This window comes from Oncorhynchus gorbuscha, unplaced genomic scaffold, assembly GCF_021184085.1.
Source record: "Oncorhynchus gorbuscha isolate QuinsamMale2020 ecotype Even-year unplaced genomic scaffold, OgorEven_v1.0 Un_scaffold_1399, whole genome shotgun sequence".
NCBI classification, from domain to species: Eukaryota; Metazoa; Chordata; class Actinopteri; order Salmoniformes; family Salmonidae; genus Oncorhynchus; species Oncorhynchus gorbuscha.
Window position 1 is genome coordinate 36,686 of NW_025746185.1, and position 17,446 is coordinate 54,131.

Genomic DNA, 17,446 nt, shown 5'->3' on the forward strand with positions numbered 1-17,446 from the left:
ATAATATGTCATGGGACTTGTTGTATGGCTCTTATTGTCTCTGTTTACAGAAGGACCCAACAGAGGAGGCAGAACTGCAGTATGATGAGTTTGGCTTCAGGCTGGACAGTGATGGTAAGAAGAAAACATAGGACTCAAACCTTCAACATCACAGATATCACTCATTGCATGCATCAATTTTAATGTGATTTGCTTCTTTTAAATGATATCGGTCTTTACTCACCCAGCAATATGTTAGCAGTCATTCAGTAGATTAAGAGTTGACTACCGTGGTGGGTTGTGCTCAGCCCTCTTTCTTTTCCCTGGATCAAAACACAGTTGAGTTGCACCGAGTCATAAGCATTGATTTAGGGAAAGCTACTCCACTGCTGGTAACCACTGGCCTGTCTTTGACTTCGCCATCGATTTTTATCTCCATAGTTGTGGCATCTTCCCTAAATTGCGTCCACGAATCCACCATTGAAATTGTTAGAAAAAATGACGCTCCAGTAATATAGATTACTATTGAAATAAAGCTGAAATGTGTTTTTCTCCATTGTAATGGACACAGTGCAACCTTTGGGAGGTATGCTGCTAGCAGGCTGCTGGCAGGCTGCGGTACAACAAAGCCAAGTCAGCCTGTGTTCATGGTTCTCACGGGAAGTGATATGATGGGCAACACAATGACTTACCTCATGATCATTCACGCCGCAAATGACGTGACGAAGTTCCTTGAATGTTCTTTCACGGTGCTTTTCATTATCTTGATAGACGGTTGTGGTTTCTAGCTAACGTTACACCAATCAAAGCAGTGGAACGCGTAGAGGAGCAACTTTGGTTTTGATCACTACGGCTGCGGATTTGCAAAATATTATCATATCACGCAATTATTCCATTTATAAAATGGTCAGATACATTATTTTTAGCTAGTCTTTATTAAAAATATATTATCCAATGGATGATTCATTTCTGGTCAAAAAAATAAAAAAGTGGAGGTGCAAAATCCCTTTTCCACGCCCCATTTGAATTTGCTCCATGGCTCAGGTTGACAAGTGGACACAAGGCTGTTTGGCTCATCTCAGTCATGAAAATGAATAACACTGCACCTGTTTCTGATGAATAAACAGTGGCATGCTGGTTGGTGGTAACATCCAAATAAAACCCAGCCCTGAAATGTAACGTAGGCTGAACATAATGTGTATGTCATATATCATAGGAAAAGACACCACATTTGCACAAAGTGGGCACTTCGGATTTGTCATTTCCCAACTATTCCATACGTTGACTAAAACTGACTTCTTGAATGAAATCGTTCCGCAACATCATGGGTAAGCTCTGGCCATCGTCTTTCAGATTTTTCAGCTATAGCTGTACAGTTACAGTATGCAACGTGTGACCGATCAATTCAATACCTGTGATCAATTCACAGGCATTGAATTGAGGCCTCCCGAGTGGCACAGTGGTCTAAGACACTGCATCTCAGTGCTAGAGGTGTCACTACAGATCCTGGTTCGAGTCCAGGCTGTATCACAACCGGTCGTGATTGGGAGTCCCATAGGATTGCACACAATTGGACAGTGTCATCCGGGTTAGGGTTTAGCTGGGGGAAAGGCAGTCATTGTAAATAAGAATTTGTTCTTAACTGACTTGCCTAGTTAAATAGAGGTAAAGTGACTTGCACTGCTTCCTGAAATCCTATTGACCTGTTGCTGATACTGTAGATGTAGTCCACTGTAAAGGAACTGAGACACCGCTGAACACTGGGGCTGTTGTTGGGCCCATGTCTAATGGGTTAAAATGGGGGAAGCAGACCTTAGTGGTGGAGGAGGAGAAATCATTCAAACAGGGGAAGCAGACCTTGGTGGTGGAGGAGGAGAAATCATTCAAACAGGGGAAGCAGACCTTGGTGGTGGAGGAGGAGAAATCATTTAAACAGGGGAAGCAGACCTTAGTGGTGGAGGAGGAGAAATCATTCAAACAGGGGAAGCAGACCTTAGTGGTGGAGGAGGAGAAATCATTTAAACAGGGGAAGCAGACCTTAGTGGTGGAGGAGGAGAAATCATTTAAACAGGGGAAGCAGACCTTAGTGGTGGAGGAGGAGAAATCATTCAAACAGGGGAAGCAGACCTTGGTGGTGGAGGAGGAGAAATCATTCAAACAGGGGAAGCAGACCTTAGTGGTGGAGGAGGAGAAATCATTCAAACAGGGGAAGCAGACCTTAGTGGTGGTGGAGGAGGAGAAATCATTCAAACAGGGGAAGCAGACCTTAGTGGTGGTGGAGGAGGAGAAATCATTCAAACAGGGGAAGCAGACCTTAGTGGTGGTGGAGGAGGAGAAATCATTCAAACAGGGGAAGCAGACCTTAGTGGTGGAGGAGGAGAAATCATTCAAACAGGGGAAGCAGACCTTAGTGGTGGTGGAGGAGAAATCATTTAAACAGGGGAAGCAGACCTTATTTTATTTTATTTTTTTCACCTTAATTTAACCAGGTAGGCTAGTTGAGAACAAGTTCTCATTTGCAACTGCGACCTGGCCAAGATAAAGCATAGCAGTGTGAACAGACAACAGAGTTACACATGGAGTAAACAATTAACAAGTCAATAACACAGTAGAAAAAAAGGGGGAGTCTATATACAATGTGTGCAAAAGGCATGAGGAGGTAGGCGAATAATTACAATTTTGCAGATTAGCACTGGAGTGCAAAAGAGCAGAAAAGTAAATAAATAAAAACAGTATGGGAATGAGGTAGGTGAAAATGGGTGGGCTATCTACCAATAGACTATGTACAGCAGCAGTGAGTGGTGGAGGAGGAGAAATCATTCAAACAGGGGAAGCAGACAGTGCCAAAGTAACAGGAATGCAGGAGTATAACCCTGAACAACGATAACTGTAGTTGAACACCATCCTCTCCCCCTCCAGATGGAGTCGAGCCAGAGCCGAGGCCAGAGCCCCAGAGAGAGGACCCCCAGCAGAGGCTGCGCTGGCAGGCCCACCTGGAGTTCACCCACAACCACACCGTAGGAGACCTGACCTGGGACCTCATCTCCCCTGTCCTGCCCCGCTCTGAACGCCTCGGCTCCCTGGTGCTGGGGGGCATACCACACAGCATGAGACCACAGGTAAGGGGGCCTAGAGGGGGGCATACCACACAGCATGAGACCACAGGTAAGGGGGCCTAGAGGGGGGCATACCACACAGCATGAGACCACAGGTAAGGGGGCCTAGAGGGGGGCATACCACACAGCATGAGACCACAGGTAAGGGGGCCTAGAGGGGGCATACCACACAGCATGAGACCACAGGTAAGGGGGCCTAGAGGGGGCATACCACACAGCATGAGACCACAGGTAAGGGGGGAGGGGGCATACCACACAGCATGAGACCACAGGTAAGGGGGCCTAGAGGGGGCATACCACACAGCATGAGACCACAGGTAAGGGGGCCTAGAGGGGGCATACCACACAGCATGAGACCACAGGTAAGGGGGCCTAGAGGGGGCATACCACACAGCATGAGACCACAGGTAAGGGGGCCTAGAGGGGGCATACCACACAGCATGAGACCACAGGTAAGGGGGCCTAGAGGGGGCATACCACACAGCATGAGACCACAGGTAAGGGGGCCTAGAGGGGGCATACCACACAGCATGAGACCACAGGTAGAGGGGGCATACCACACAGCATGAGACCACAGGTAAGGGGGAGGGGGCATACCACACAGCATGAGACCACAGGTAAGGGGGCCTAGAGGGGGCATACCACACAGCATGAGACCACAGGTAAGGGGGCCTAGAGGGGGCATACCACACAGCATGAGACCACAGGTAAGGGGGCCTAGAGGGGGCATACCACACAGCATGAGACCACAGGTAAGGGGGCCTAGAGGGGGCATACCACACAGCATGAGACCACAGGTAAGGGGGCCTAGAGGGGGGCATACCACACAGCATGAGACCACAGGTAAGGGGGCCTAGAGGGGGGCATACCACACAGCATGAGACCACAGGTAAGGGGGCCTAGAGGGGGGCATACCACACAGCATGAGACCACAGGTAAGGGGGCCTAGGGGGAGGGGGCATACCACACAGCATGAGACCACAGGTAAGGGGGCCTAGAGGGGGGCATACCACACAGCATGAGACCACAGGTAAGGGGGCCTAGAGGGGGGAAACACAGCAGTAGAGGTTTTAACAAAGGGAAAAGGCAGAATGAGACCACAGACCAGTAAGGGGAGATAAAGTGGTCAAAGGGCCAACTTCTACTACGGTGTATAACCTGATTCAGAGATGTCTGTTGTAGAGGTCGACCGATTCATCGGAATGGCTGATTTAATTAGGGACAATTTTCAAGTTTTCATAATCTGTAATCCGCATTTTTGGACATCGATTATAGCCGATTACATTGCACTCCACAAGGAGACTGCGTTGCAGGCTGACTACCTGTTACACGAGTGCAGCAAGGAGCCAAGGTAAGATGCTAGCTAGCATTAAACTTATCTTATAAAATACAATCAATCTTAACATAATCATTAGTTAACTACACATAGTTGATGATATTACTAGTTTATCTAGCTTGTCCTGCGTTGCATATAATCAATGCAGTGCCTGTTCATTTATCATTGAATCACAGCCTACTTCGCCAAACGGGTTATTTAACAAGCGCATTCACGAAAAAAAGCACAATAGTTGCACCAATGTGTACCTAACCATCAACATCAATGCCTTTCTTAAAATCAATACACAAGTATATATTTTTAAACCTGCATATTTAGTTAATACTGTCTGCTAACATTAATTTATTTTAACATGGGAAATTGTGTCACTTCTCTTGCATTCTGTGCAACAGAGTCAGGGTATATGCAGCAGTTTGGGCCACCTGGCTTGTTGAGAACTGTGTGAACTGTGTGAAGACCATTTCTTCCTAACAAAGACCGTAATTAATTTGCCAGAATTGTACATAATTATGACATAACATTGAAGGTTGTGCAATGTAACAGCAATATTTAGACTTTGGGATGCCACCTGTTAGATAAAATATGGAACGGTTCCGTATTTCACTGAAAGAATAAACATTTTGTATTTTCAAAATGATAGTTTCCGGATTTTACCATATTAATGACCTAAGGCTCGTATTTCTGTGTGTTTTTATATTATAATTATGTCTGATTTTATATATAAAAGTTATTTTTTTTTGGTCCTCCAATAATCGGTATCGGCGTTGAAAAATCATAATCGGTCGACCTCTAGTCTGTTGTCTGACTGCCCCCCCCCCCTCTGGTCATGCTAGTTGTGGATGCGTCTGTCTGGAGCTCTGCAGAAGAAAAGGACTACAGAGATCTCCTACAAAGAGATCGTTAAGAACAGCACCAACGACGAGACCACTGCTGCCAAACAGGTACTGGATGCTGAGGTACTGTACATCCAGATGACTCCAGGTGGAGGGGTGGAATAGTACTGATGATGTAAGATGTTTCTCTCCCTTGATGAAAATCTGTGATTGAGGATCAAACATTGTTAACCTGTATAAGTGATGTATTAATGGTCGATTATTCATTTATAGATGCTAATAAATCTGTAAACTCTTACAACACATTGGTTGAAAAACAATATTTCCCCCCTCTTTGTCTTCCCTCTATCTCTCCACCCTTTCTCATACCACTCCGTCCATCTCTTCCCCCTCTCTCAGATAGAGAAGGACCTGTTGCGGACCATGCCCTCCAACGCGTGTTTCTGCAGCCTGCAGAGTGTGGGTGTTCCCAGGCTGAGGCGGGTACTGCGGGGCCTGGCATGGCTCTACCCAGACATCGGCTACTGCCAAGGCACAGGCATGGTAAGGAGGACGTTCACTGTGCTCTATTGTGTAGTTACGGTCTATACACTTTCCTCTGTCTGGTAACGACCTGGCATATTACCATCCAGGTTAATACACTTTCCTCTGTCTGGTAACGACCTGGCATATTACCATCCAGGTTAATACACTTTCCTCTGGCTGGTAACGACCTGGCATATTACCATCCAGGTTAATACACTTTCCTCTGGCTGGTAACGACCTGGCATATTACCATCCAGGTTAATACACTTTCCTGTCTGGCTGGCATATTACCATACACTGGTAAAGACCTGGCATATTACCATCCAGGTTAATACACTTTCCTGTCTGGTAACGACCTGGCATATTACCATCCAGGTTAATACACTTTCCTGTCTGGTAACGACCTGGCATATTACCATCCAGGTTAATACACTTTCCTCTGTCTGGTAAAGACCTGGCATATTACCATCCAGGTTAATACACTTTCCTCTGGCTGGTAACGACCTGGCATATTACCATCCAGGTTAATACACTTTCCTCTGGCTGGTAACGACCTGGCATATTACCATCCAGGTTAATACACTTTCCTCTGGCTGGTAACGACCTGGCATATTACCATCCAGGTTAATACATTCCTCTGTCTGGTTACGACCTGGCATATTACCATCCAGGTTAATACACTTTCCTCTGGCTAGCGAGCATATTACCATCCAGGTTAATACACTTTCCTCTGTCTGGTAACGACCTGGCATATTACCATCCAGGTTAATACACTTTCCTCTGTCTGGTTACGACCTGGCATATTACCATCCAGGTTAATACACTTTCCTCTGTCTGGTTACGACCTGGCATATTACCATCCAGGTTAATACACTTTCCTCTGTCTGGTTACGACCTGGCATATTACCATCCAGGTTAATACACTTTCCTCTGGCTGGTAACGACCTGGCATATTACCATCCAGGTTAATACACTTTCCTCTGTCTGGTTACGACCTGGCATATTACCATCCAGGTTAATACACTTTCCTCTGGCTGGTACGACCTGGCATATTACCATCCAGGTTAATACATTACCATCCAGGTTAATACACTTTCCTCTGTCTGGTTACGACCTGGCATATTACCATCCAGGTTAATACACTTTCCTCTGGCTGGTAACGACCTGGCATATTACCATCCAGGTTAATACACTTTCCTCTGGCTGGTAACGACCTGGCATATGATCCAGGTCCCTTTCTGCACGTTTTAAATAGTATTTTAAATATTACTTTGATCTTGTTCTTGATTAACTCTTTAATCTAGGGAGTTTGTAATACCTCTACTGTAATTTCTATATGTTTGTATCTGCCCAGACTCTGTATTTTCGCTGCAACCGAATTGCCCAACGGGGACAATAAAGATATAATCTCCTCTGTTTATTTTCTCCACGCTCTCCCCATCCCCAGGTGGTGTCATGTCTGTTGCTGTTCCTGGAGGAGGAGGACGTGCTGTGGATGATGTGTGCCCTGATTGAGGACCTGCTGCCACCCTCCTACTTCTCCTCCACCCTGCTGGGGGTCCAGACAGACCAGAGGGTCCTCAGACAGCTCATAGTCCAGTATCTACCAAGCCTGGACAGGCTTCTGCAGGAGCATGACATCGGTGAGAGAGATGGGGGGGTTCTTTACACTTTAACACTCGTCTTATCCTAATTTGCTGGTAACTACTTTATGGAGGAAAAGGAACTGTGGTTGTCTCACACATAGCTAACTTAAGATTGAATGCACTAGTGTAAGTCACTCTGGATAAAAGCGTCTGCTAAATGACTAAGATGTTAATGTGAATAGGGATCTAGGGGAGCTACAGGGAAACTGCAATAAGGCTTTTAAAGTCTGGTGTTTAGAGGCCACAAACATTGCTAAGAATGTCATGTGTAGTGTAGGAGATCAACCTGCCTGTGTGTCCTAACCCTTCCCTTCGTCTCCTCTCCTCCCCCAGAGTTGTCTCTGATCACGCTGCACTGGTTCCTGACATCGTTTGCCAGTGTGGTGGACATCCGCATCCTGCTGAGGATCTGGGACCTTCTGTTCTACCAGGGCTCTGTGGTCCTCTTCCAGGTCACACTGGGCATGCTCAAGATGAAGGTGGGATAGTTGTTTCTCATTGGCTGGCTGGTTGCTGGTTTGATTTTAAACCAACCCCTACTCCCTAGACCTGTGTAGATCAGAAAGGATTGGATTGGTATTGAAAATCATACAGTAATAACTCCACCTCTTTTTCTTACATCTATCCAACCCTTTCAGATCTAGAGGCCTACAAGTGTCTTGGGGATTTGGGATTGGTCATTCCCCTGTTTAACCCTCTCCTCTCCCCCCTACAGGAGGTTGACCTTCTCCTCTCTCCCCTACAGGAGGAGGAGCTGGTGTCCTCTGAGAACTCTGCGTCCATCTTCAACACGCTGTCCGATCTGCCCAGCCAGCTGGGTGACGGGGCTGCTGTACTGGGGGAGGCCATGAGGCTGGCGGGGGCGCTGTCCCAGGACACACTGGAGGCCCAGAGGAACAAACACCTGGCTTACATCCTCAATGAGCAGGCCCAGCTCAACACAAACAACTCCCATACACTCAACAACAACCTCAATAAAGTGAGTGGTCTGATAGGTGTGTGTGTGTGTGTGTGATAGCATGTCTAACCAGAGTGTGTCTATAGGTTGTGAGGAGACAGTCGCTACGTAGGAAGTCCACTCTGAGCTCTCTGTTGTGGGGTGAGGACGAGGCGGAGGCTCTCAAGTCTAAGAACATCAAGCAGACAGAGCTGGTAGCAGCGCTCCGAGAGGCCATCACCCGCACCGCTGAACACTTCCACTGTCTGGACCCCCGACACACCAGCACTGTGAGTCTCACTACTGAATCATATAGCTGTCTGGACCCCCAACACACCAGCACTGAGTCTCATTACTGAATCATATAGCTGTCTGGACCCCCAACACACCAGCACTGAATCTCATTACTGAATCATATAGCTGTCTGGACCCCAACACACCAGCACCAGCACTGAATCTCACCCCCAACACACCAGCACTGAATCATTACTAGCTGTCTGGACCCCCAACACACCAGCACTGAATCTCATTACTGAATCATATAGCTGTCTGGACCCCCAACACACCAGCACTGAATCTCATTACTGAATCATATAGCTGTCTGGACCCCCAACACACCAGCACTGAATCTCATTACTGAATCATATAGCTGTCTGGACCCCCAACACACCAGCACTGTGAGTCTCACTACTGAATCATATAGCTGTCTGGACCCCTGTCTGGACCCCCAACACACCAGCACTGTGAGTCTCACTACTGAACACACCAGCACTGTGAGTCTCACTAGTGAATCATATAGCTGTCTGGACCTCCGACACACCAGCACTGTGAGTCTCACTAGTGAATCATATAGCTGTTTGGACCCCCGACACACCAGCACTGTGAGTCTCACTACTGAATCATATAGCTGTCTGGACCCCCGACACACCATTTACATTTACATTTAAGTCATTTAGCAGACGCTCTTATCCAGAGCGACTTACAAATTGGTGCATTCACCTTATGACATCCAGTGGAACAGCCACTTTACAATAGTGCATCTAAATCTTTTAAGGGGGGGGGGGTGAGAAGGATTATCCTATCCTAGGTATTCCTTAAAGAGGTGGGGTTTCAGGTGTCTCCGGAAGGTGGTGATTGACTCCGCTGTCCTTGCGTCGTGAGGGAGTTTGTTCCACCATTGGGGGGCCAGAGTAGCGAACATGTTTTGACTGGGCTGAGCGGGAACTGTACTTCCTCAGTGGTAGGGAGGCGAGCAGGCCAGAGGTGGATAAACGCAGTGCCCTTGTTTGGGTGTAGGGCCTGATCAGAGCCTGGAGGTACTGAGGTGCCGTTCCCCTCACAGCTCCGTAGGCAAGCACCATGGTCTTGTAGCGGATGCGAGCTTCAACTGGAAGCCAGTGGAGAGAGCGGAGGAGCGGGGTGACGTGAGAGAACTTGGGAAGGTTGAACACCAGACGGGCTGCGGCGTTCTGGATGAGTTGTAGGGGTTTAATGGCACAGGCAGGGAGCCCAGCCAACAGAGAGTTGCAGTAATCCAGACTGGAGATGACAAGTGCCTGGATTAGGACCTGCGCCGCTTCCTGTGTGAGGCAGGGTCGTACTCTGCGGATGTTGTAGAGCATGAACCTACAGGAACGGGCCACCGCCATGATGTTAGTTGAGAACGACAGGGTGTTGTCCAGGATCACGCCAAGGTTCTTAGCGCTCTGGGAGGAGGACACAATGGAGTTGTCAACCGTGATGGCGAGATCATGGCACGGGCAGTCCTTCCCCGGGAGGAAGAGCAGCTCCGTCTTGCCGAGGTTCAGCTTGAGGTGGTGATCCGTCATCCACACTGATATGTCTGCCAGACATGCAGAGATGCGATTTGCCACCTGGTCATCAGAAGGGGGAAAGGAGAAGATTAATTGTGTGTCGTCTGCATAGCAATGATAGGAGAGACCATGTGAGGTTATGACAGAGCCAAGTGACTTGGTGTATAGCGAGAATAGGAGAGGGCCTAGAACAGAGCCCTGGGGGACACCAGTGGTGAGAGCGCGTGGTGAGGAGACAGATTCTCGCCACGCCACCTGGTAGGAGCGACCTGTCAGGTAGGACGCAATCCAAGCGTGGGCCGCGCCGGAGATGCCCAACTCGGAGAGGGTGGAGAGGAGGATCTGATGGTTCACAGTATCGAAGGCAGCCGATAGGTCTAGAAGGATGAGAGCAGAGGAGAGAGAGTTAGCTTTAGCAGTGCGGAGCGCCTCCGTGATACAGAGAAGAGCAGTCTCCGTTGAATGACTAGTCTTGAAACCTGACTGATTTGGATCAAGAAGGTCATTCTGAGAGATGGCGGGAGAGCTGGCCAAGGACGGCACTTTCAAGAGTTTTGGAGAGAAAAGAAAGAAGGGATACTGGTCTGTAGTTGTTGACATCGGAGGGATCGAGTGTAGGTTTTTTTCAGAAGGGGTGCAACTCTCGCTCTCTTGAAGACTGAAGGGACGTAGCCAGCGGTCAGGGATGAGTTGATGAGCGAGGTGAGGTAAGGGAGAAGGTCTCCGGAAATGGTCTGGAGAAGAGAGGAGGGGATAGGGTCAAGCGGGCAGGTTGTTGGGCGGCCGGCCGTCACAAGACTCGAGATTTCATCTGGAGAGAGAGGGGAGAAAGAGGTCAGAGCACAGGGTAGGGCAGTGTGAGCAGAACCAGCGGTGTCGTTTGACTTAGCAAACGAGGATCGGATGTTGTCGACCTTCTTTTCAAAACACCAGCACTGTGAGTCTCACTACTGAATCATATAGCTGTCTGGACCCCCAACACACCAGCACTGAATCTCATTACTGAATCATATAGCTGTCTGGACCCCCAACACACCAGCACTGAATCTCATTACTGAATCATATAGCTGTCTGGACCCCCAACACACCAGCACTGAATCTCATTACTGAATCATATAGCTGTCTGGACCCCCAACACACCAGCACTGAATCTCATTACTGAATCATATAGCTGTCTGGACCCCCAACACACCAGCACTGAATCTCATTACTGAATCATATAGCTGTCTGGACCCCCAACACACCAGCACTGAATCTCATTACTGAATCATATAGCTGTCTGGACCCCCAGCACTGTGAGTCTCACTACTGAATCATATAGCTGTCTGGACCCCCAACACACCAGCACTGAATCTCATTACTGAATCATATAGCTGTCTGGACCCCCGACACACCAGCACTGTGAGTCTCACTACTGAATCATATAGCTGTCTGGACCCCCAACACACCAGCACTGAATCTCATTACTGAATTATATAGCTGTCTGGACCCCCGACACACCAGCACTGAATCTCATTACTGAATCATATAGCTGTCTGGACCCCCAACACACCAGCACTGAATCTCATTACTGAATCATATAGCTGTCTGGACCCCCAACACACCAGCACTGAATCTCATTACTGAATCATATAGCTGTCTGGACCCCCAACACACCAGCACTGAATCTCATTACTGAATCATATAGCTGTCTGGACCCCCAACACACCAGCACTGAATCTCATTACTGAATCATATAGCTGTCTGGACCCCCAACACACCAGCACTGAATCTCATTACTGAATCATATAGCTGTCTGGACCCCCGACACACCAGCACTGAATCTCATTACTGAATCATATAGCTGTCTGGACCCCCAGCACTGTGAGTCTCACTACTGAATCATATAGCTGTCTGGACCCCCAACACACCAGCACTGAATCTCATTACTGAATCATATAGCTGTCTGGACCCCCGACACACCAGCACTGTGAGTCTCACTACTGAATCATATAGCTGTCTGGACCCCCGACACACCAGCACTGTGAGTCTCACTACTGAATCATATAGCTGTCTGGACCCCCAACACACCAGCACTGTGATTCTCACTACTGAATCATATAGCTGTCTGGACCCCCAACACACCAGCACTGTGATTCTCACTACTGAATCAGATTACTGAATCGACTCAGTTTCACTGACCCCGCGTTTAAGAGAAGCTGCCTTGTAGTAAGAAGTAGCTGAGCTCTCCCTAAATACCATGCACAATGTCACCTTAGCCTATTTGGCATGGTGACAATGCTAGGTAGGGTTATCTTAGGGTTATCCTGGTTATCTTGTGGTCGCCTTGCTGATAAATTGCAGAAATCTGTGACTTTCTGGTCTCTGAGCTCAGTCGCTGGCCGTTAAGTCGCTGAATGTATGCATCGCTTGTCCTCCCCCATGCTGGTGCTGAAGACCTGGATGTCAATTTAAGACAGCCCTCTGCCCCTCTCTGATTCAAAGGGGTTGGGTTAAATGCAAAGACACATTTCAGTTGAATGCATGGTTGTACAACTGACTAGGTTATCCCCCTTTCCCATGACTGATCTCCAGTAGATGGCTTTAGGTAGTGCCTGGTGTAATCGTGGCATGAGTCATATAATTGAATTCTTCCCCTGACACAGCAGCGCCGTGAGTCATGTTACCCAACAATGAGTCACTCAGTCATTAAATCAAATCACTGAATCAATGGTTCTTCACACTGTGACACAGTTAGGAAATAATGGAGTCATTCTGATTGACATGTTTGATGCACAAGTCACTAGCACATTCTGAGCTAATTTGATTAGTTTAATCTATGTCCCTCCCCCTCTCGCCTTCTCTTCATCTTTCTCTCTCTCCCTCCCTCTGTCCCTCCTCCTCTCAGGACCTGACTCCAGACTACTCCATGGAGAGCCACCAGAGAGACCACGAGAACTTCCTGGTTGTGTCTCGTAACCGACGGAGACGGGCCAAAGCCCTGTTGGACTTTGAGCGCCATGACGATGACGAACTGGGCTTCAGGAAGAACGACATCATCACAGTGAGTGGACAGAACACATACATGTAATGGAGTTAAGTGCTGTAATTTCACTCCACAGCTTGCTTTAAATGTTGCCATGTATTTGTGTAGCTCAATCCGTTGGTACGTTGTCAAGGAAGTTGGTCACGTGTGTTTGTGAGCAGAGTAGCACTAGTTGGAGCCCGGTATGGTATAGGGACAGTGGGAAAGCTATACTGTTAACAGCACACTGACTTTGTTTTTGCAAACACAGCGTGTGAAATGTATGTGAAAACATACATGTTAAAAAAAAATATTTAAAAACAATAAAAACGTTTCACAAAAGTGACTAACTCCTCCATCTCATCCCTCTGTTTTTCTTTCTCCCTCAGATTTTTTCCCAGAAAGATGAGCACTGTTGGGTGGGAGAGCTCAATGGGCTGAGAGGTGAATGAAAACACCCCATCTCTGTCCCAATCTCCCCTCCACACGTCCTGTAGAATGTCCATCTCTGTCCCAATCTCCCCTCCACACGTCCTGTAGAATGTCCATCTCTGTCCCAATCTCCCTCCCTGTAGAATGTCCATCTCTGTCCCAATCCCTCCACACGTCCTGTAGAATGTCCATCTCTGTCCCAATCTCCCCTCCACACGTCCTGTAGAATGTCCATCTCTGTCCCAATCTCCCCTCCACACGTCCTGTAGAATGTCCATCTCTGTCCCAATCTCCCCTCCACACGTCCTGTAGAATGTCCATCTCTGTCCCAATCTCCCCTCCACACGTCCTGTAGAATGTCCATCTCTGTCCCTGTAGAAATCTCTGTCCCAATCCCTCCACACGTCCTGTAGAATGTCCATCTCTGTCCCAATCTCCCCTCCACACGTCCTGTAGAATGTCCATCTCTGTCCCAATCTCCCCTCCACACGTCCTGTAGAATGTTGTAGTCTATGTTTTCCTAACACTTTGGGGAAACTTCTATCTCATGATCTGTTCTCTTACTCAAGGTTGGTTTCCAGCCAAGTTCGTAGAAATCCTCGATGAGCGGAGCAAAGAGGTTTGTCAGTGAATTATTGTGTAGTCAGTCTAGTAAAAACAGACTTAAATTTGTCAGTGTTCATGTAGTGGATATATCCAGTCTATGGGTTTGTCAGTATTGTATGTATAACTGGTCTGCTGTCCCCAGTACTCTCTGGCGGGTGATGACTCAGTGACTGAGGCGGTGACAGACCTGGTCAGAGGGACGTTGTGTCCTGCCCTGAAGGCCATCTTCCAACACGGTTTGAAGAAACCCTCCATACTGGGAGGACCCTGCCACCCCTGGCTCTTCATAGAGGAGGTAGGAGACCGAGGGCTGGGTTCAGTGTCTGTCTGTCGGTGCCTTACCTGACTGTTCTCTCTGTTTTCTCCTCAGGCAGCCAGTAGAGAGGTGGAGAGGGACTTTAACTCGGTCTACTCCAGACTGGTGCTGTGTAAGACGTACAGGTAACTTAGACACACACAGACCTCTGTACCATATGCACAGCTAGGATTCCTACAGTTGTCTTAGTTGTGTGGTGCAGTCCATCAGTTCTCTCTCTCTCCCCCCAGATTAGATGAGGATGGCAAGGTTCTCACACCAGAGGAGCTGCTCTATAGAGTGAGTCCTTTTGTAAATGTTATCCTATAACAAGCCTGTTTACTTCCTCACACCCTGCCACTAAAGTCTTCCTCACACCCTGCCACTAAAGTCTTCCTCACACCCTGCCACTAAAGTCTTCCTCACACCCTGCCACTAAAGTCTTCCTCACACCCTGCCACTAAAGTCTTCCTCACACCCTGCCACTAAAGTCTTCCTCACACCCTGCCACTAAAGTCTTCCTCACACCCTGCCACTAAAGTCTTCCTCACACCCTGCCACTAAAGTCTTCCTCACACCCTGCCACTAAAGTCTTCCTCACACCCTGCCACTAAAGTCTTCCCGCCACTAAAGTCTTCCCGCCACTAAAGACTTCCCGCCACTAAAGACTTCCCGCCACTAAAGACTTCCCGCCACTAAAGACTTCCCGCCACTAAAGACTTCCCGCCACTAAAGACTTCCCGCCACTAAAGACTTCCCGCCACTAAAGACTTCCCGCCACTAAAGACTTCCCGCCACTAAAGACTTCCCGCCACTAAAGACTTCCCGCCACTAAAGACTTCCCGCCACTAAAGACTCCCGCCACTAAAGACCGCCACTAAAGACTTCCCGCCACTAAAGACTTCCCGCCACTAAAGACTTCCCGCCACTAAAGACCGCCACTAAAGACTTCCCCTAAAGCCACTAAAGACTTCCCGCCACTAAAGACTTCCCGCCACTAAAGACTTCCCGCCACTAAAGACTTCCCGCCACTAAAGACTTCCCGCCACTAAAGACTTCCCGCCACTAAAGACTTCCCGCCACTAAAGACTTCCCGCCACTAAAGACTTCCCGCCACTAAAGACTTAAAGACCCGCCACTAAAGACTTCCCGCCACTAAAGACTTCCCGCCACTAAAGACTTCCCGCCACTAAAGACTTCCCGCCACTAAAGACTTCCCGCCACTAAAGACTTCCCGCCACTAAAGACTTCCCGCCACTAAAGACTTCCCGCCACTAAAGACTTCCCACTAAAGACTTCCCGCCACTAAAGACTTCCCGCCACTAAAGACTTCCCGCCACTAAAGACTTCCCGCCACTAAAGACTTCCCGCCACTAAAGACTTCCCGCCACTAAAGACTTCCCGCCACTAAAGACTTCCCGCCACTAAAGACTTCCCGCCACTAAAGACTTCCCGCCACTAAAGACTTCCCCATTCCATCTCCAAGAGCTGAAAGAACTGTGTAATATGGGACCTAGTTCTCTATTGAATTTACAGTATCTGGGCCTCCTGAGTGGTGCAGCAGACTAAGGCACTCCATCACAATGCTAGAGGCGTCACTACAGACCCAGGTTCAATCCCGGGCTAGACTGACTATACAATAATTCACTGACAAACCTCTGGGAGGCCCATGAGGCTGCGCACAATTGACCCAGTGCCGTCCAGGTTAGGGGAGGGTTTGGCTGGCTGGGATGTCAGTCGCCAGCTGTACGGTGTTTCCTCCGACACATTGGTGCAGCTGGCTTTTGGGTTAAGCGAGCAATGTGTCAACAAGCAGTGTGGCTTGGTGGGGTCGTGTTTCAGAGGACGCATGGCTCTCGACCTTCAACTCTCCTGAGTACGTACAGGAGTTGGAGCGATGGGACAAGACAGTAACTACCAATTGGATATCACGAAATTAGGGAGATAAAGGAGGAAAAAAACTGCCTGGTGGTAGGGGCCGATGGGCTGTGAAGGTTGACTGGTAGAAACATAGGCCTTAGGCTACAGACAGTTTTACACTGAATGTTTTGTTCATAAGCATTTGTTTCAGTGATGCTTCAGCGCCCTCAGTCTGTCTCTTTCAGGCGGTGCAGTCTGTAAATATGAGCCACGACTCTGCACACGCTCAGATGGACGTCAAATTCCGCTCGCTCCTCTGCGTGGGCCTCAAGTGAGTCACACAGATTCTCTCACTCAGAGATCCTGGCTGTCCCTCTTATCAGTGAACACTCCCTAACCACATCTCTCTCACACCACAGTGAGCAGGTGTTACACCTGTGGTTGGAGGTGTTGTGTTCCAGTATGCCTGCAGTGGAGAAGTGGTACCAGCCCTGGTCCTTCCTACGCAGCCCAGGATGGGTCCAGATCAAGTGTGAGCTCAGGTAAAAGACTGAGACAGATGTTCACGAGAGAGACAGAGTGGGAGAGATTAAGAGAGAATGAGAAGAGATTGGAACGAATGATTGAGAAATAAAACAAAGGAGATTTGAGTGAAACTGTGAGATCAACGCACACAGACGGTGCCAACAGACTATTACAAGATTAAGTCACGCCATTCAAGCGTATTAACAGCTAGATTATTTTTGAAAGACTTAAGAGGCCAGGATGAAGTGAAATTGATATAAAATGGTGTATGTGTAGAAAGGATGGTGGTGTGGTTTTAAAAAGGTGATGTTTCCTTAGGGTTCTCTCGAAGTTTGCCTTCAGTCTCTCTCAGGACTGTGAGCTGCCTGCCAAGAAAGAGGTATGTATGTGTGTAAAACACACCCACCCACCCTGTGAACTCATACCTGTGTGTGGCTGAATTCCGCAAATCCATTCTCAAAGAAGGGGTTGCAGATGTGTTGGTTGACCATTACCTCTTTAGTTGGGATCTCTAGGTAAACTCTGATCTCTGGTCAAT

The 17,446-nt window shown here is 48.2% G+C and overlaps 1 protein-coding gene across 7 annotated transcripts in view; it reads left to right on the top strand.

Annotated features, from left to right (window-relative positions):
* Positions 1-17,446, top strand: part of sgsm3 (small G protein signaling modulator 3) — a 28,520-nt gene that overhangs the window by 8,841 nt on the left and 2,233 nt on the right. For 2 of the 7 annotated variants that reach the window (XM_046337376.1, XM_046337375.1), the window contains 17 exons: positions 51-114; positions 2,899-3,098; positions 5,265-5,387; positions 5,664-5,807; positions 7,237-7,432; positions 7,769-7,914; positions 8,151-8,414; positions 8,480-8,662; positions 13,074-13,229; positions 13,580-13,634; positions 14,192-14,241; positions 14,371-14,523; positions 14,599-14,669; positions 14,775-14,823; positions 16,629-16,714; positions 16,803-16,925; positions 17,227-17,287. In XM_046337376.1, the coding sequence (XP_046193332.1) occupies positions 51-114; positions 2,899-3,098; positions 5,265-5,387; positions 5,664-5,807; positions 7,237-7,432; positions 7,769-7,914; positions 8,151-8,414; positions 8,480-8,662; positions 13,074-13,229; positions 13,580-13,634; positions 14,192-14,241; positions 14,371-14,523; positions 14,599-14,669; positions 14,775-14,823; positions 16,629-16,714; positions 16,803-16,925; positions 17,227-17,287 (2,124 nt within the window). Of the gene's footprint in view, positions 1-50; positions 115-2,898; positions 3,099-4,100; positions 4,126-5,264; positions 5,388-5,663; positions 5,808-7,236; positions 7,433-7,768; positions 7,915-8,150; positions 8,415-8,479; positions 8,663-13,073; positions 13,230-13,579; positions 13,635-14,191; positions 14,242-14,370; positions 14,524-14,598; positions 14,670-14,774; positions 14,824-16,628; positions 16,715-16,802; positions 16,926-17,226; positions 17,288-17,446 lie in introns of those variants that run through there. The other 5 variants (XM_046337377.1, XM_046337379.1, XM_046337378.1 and 2 more) reach the window with 5 other exon arrangements.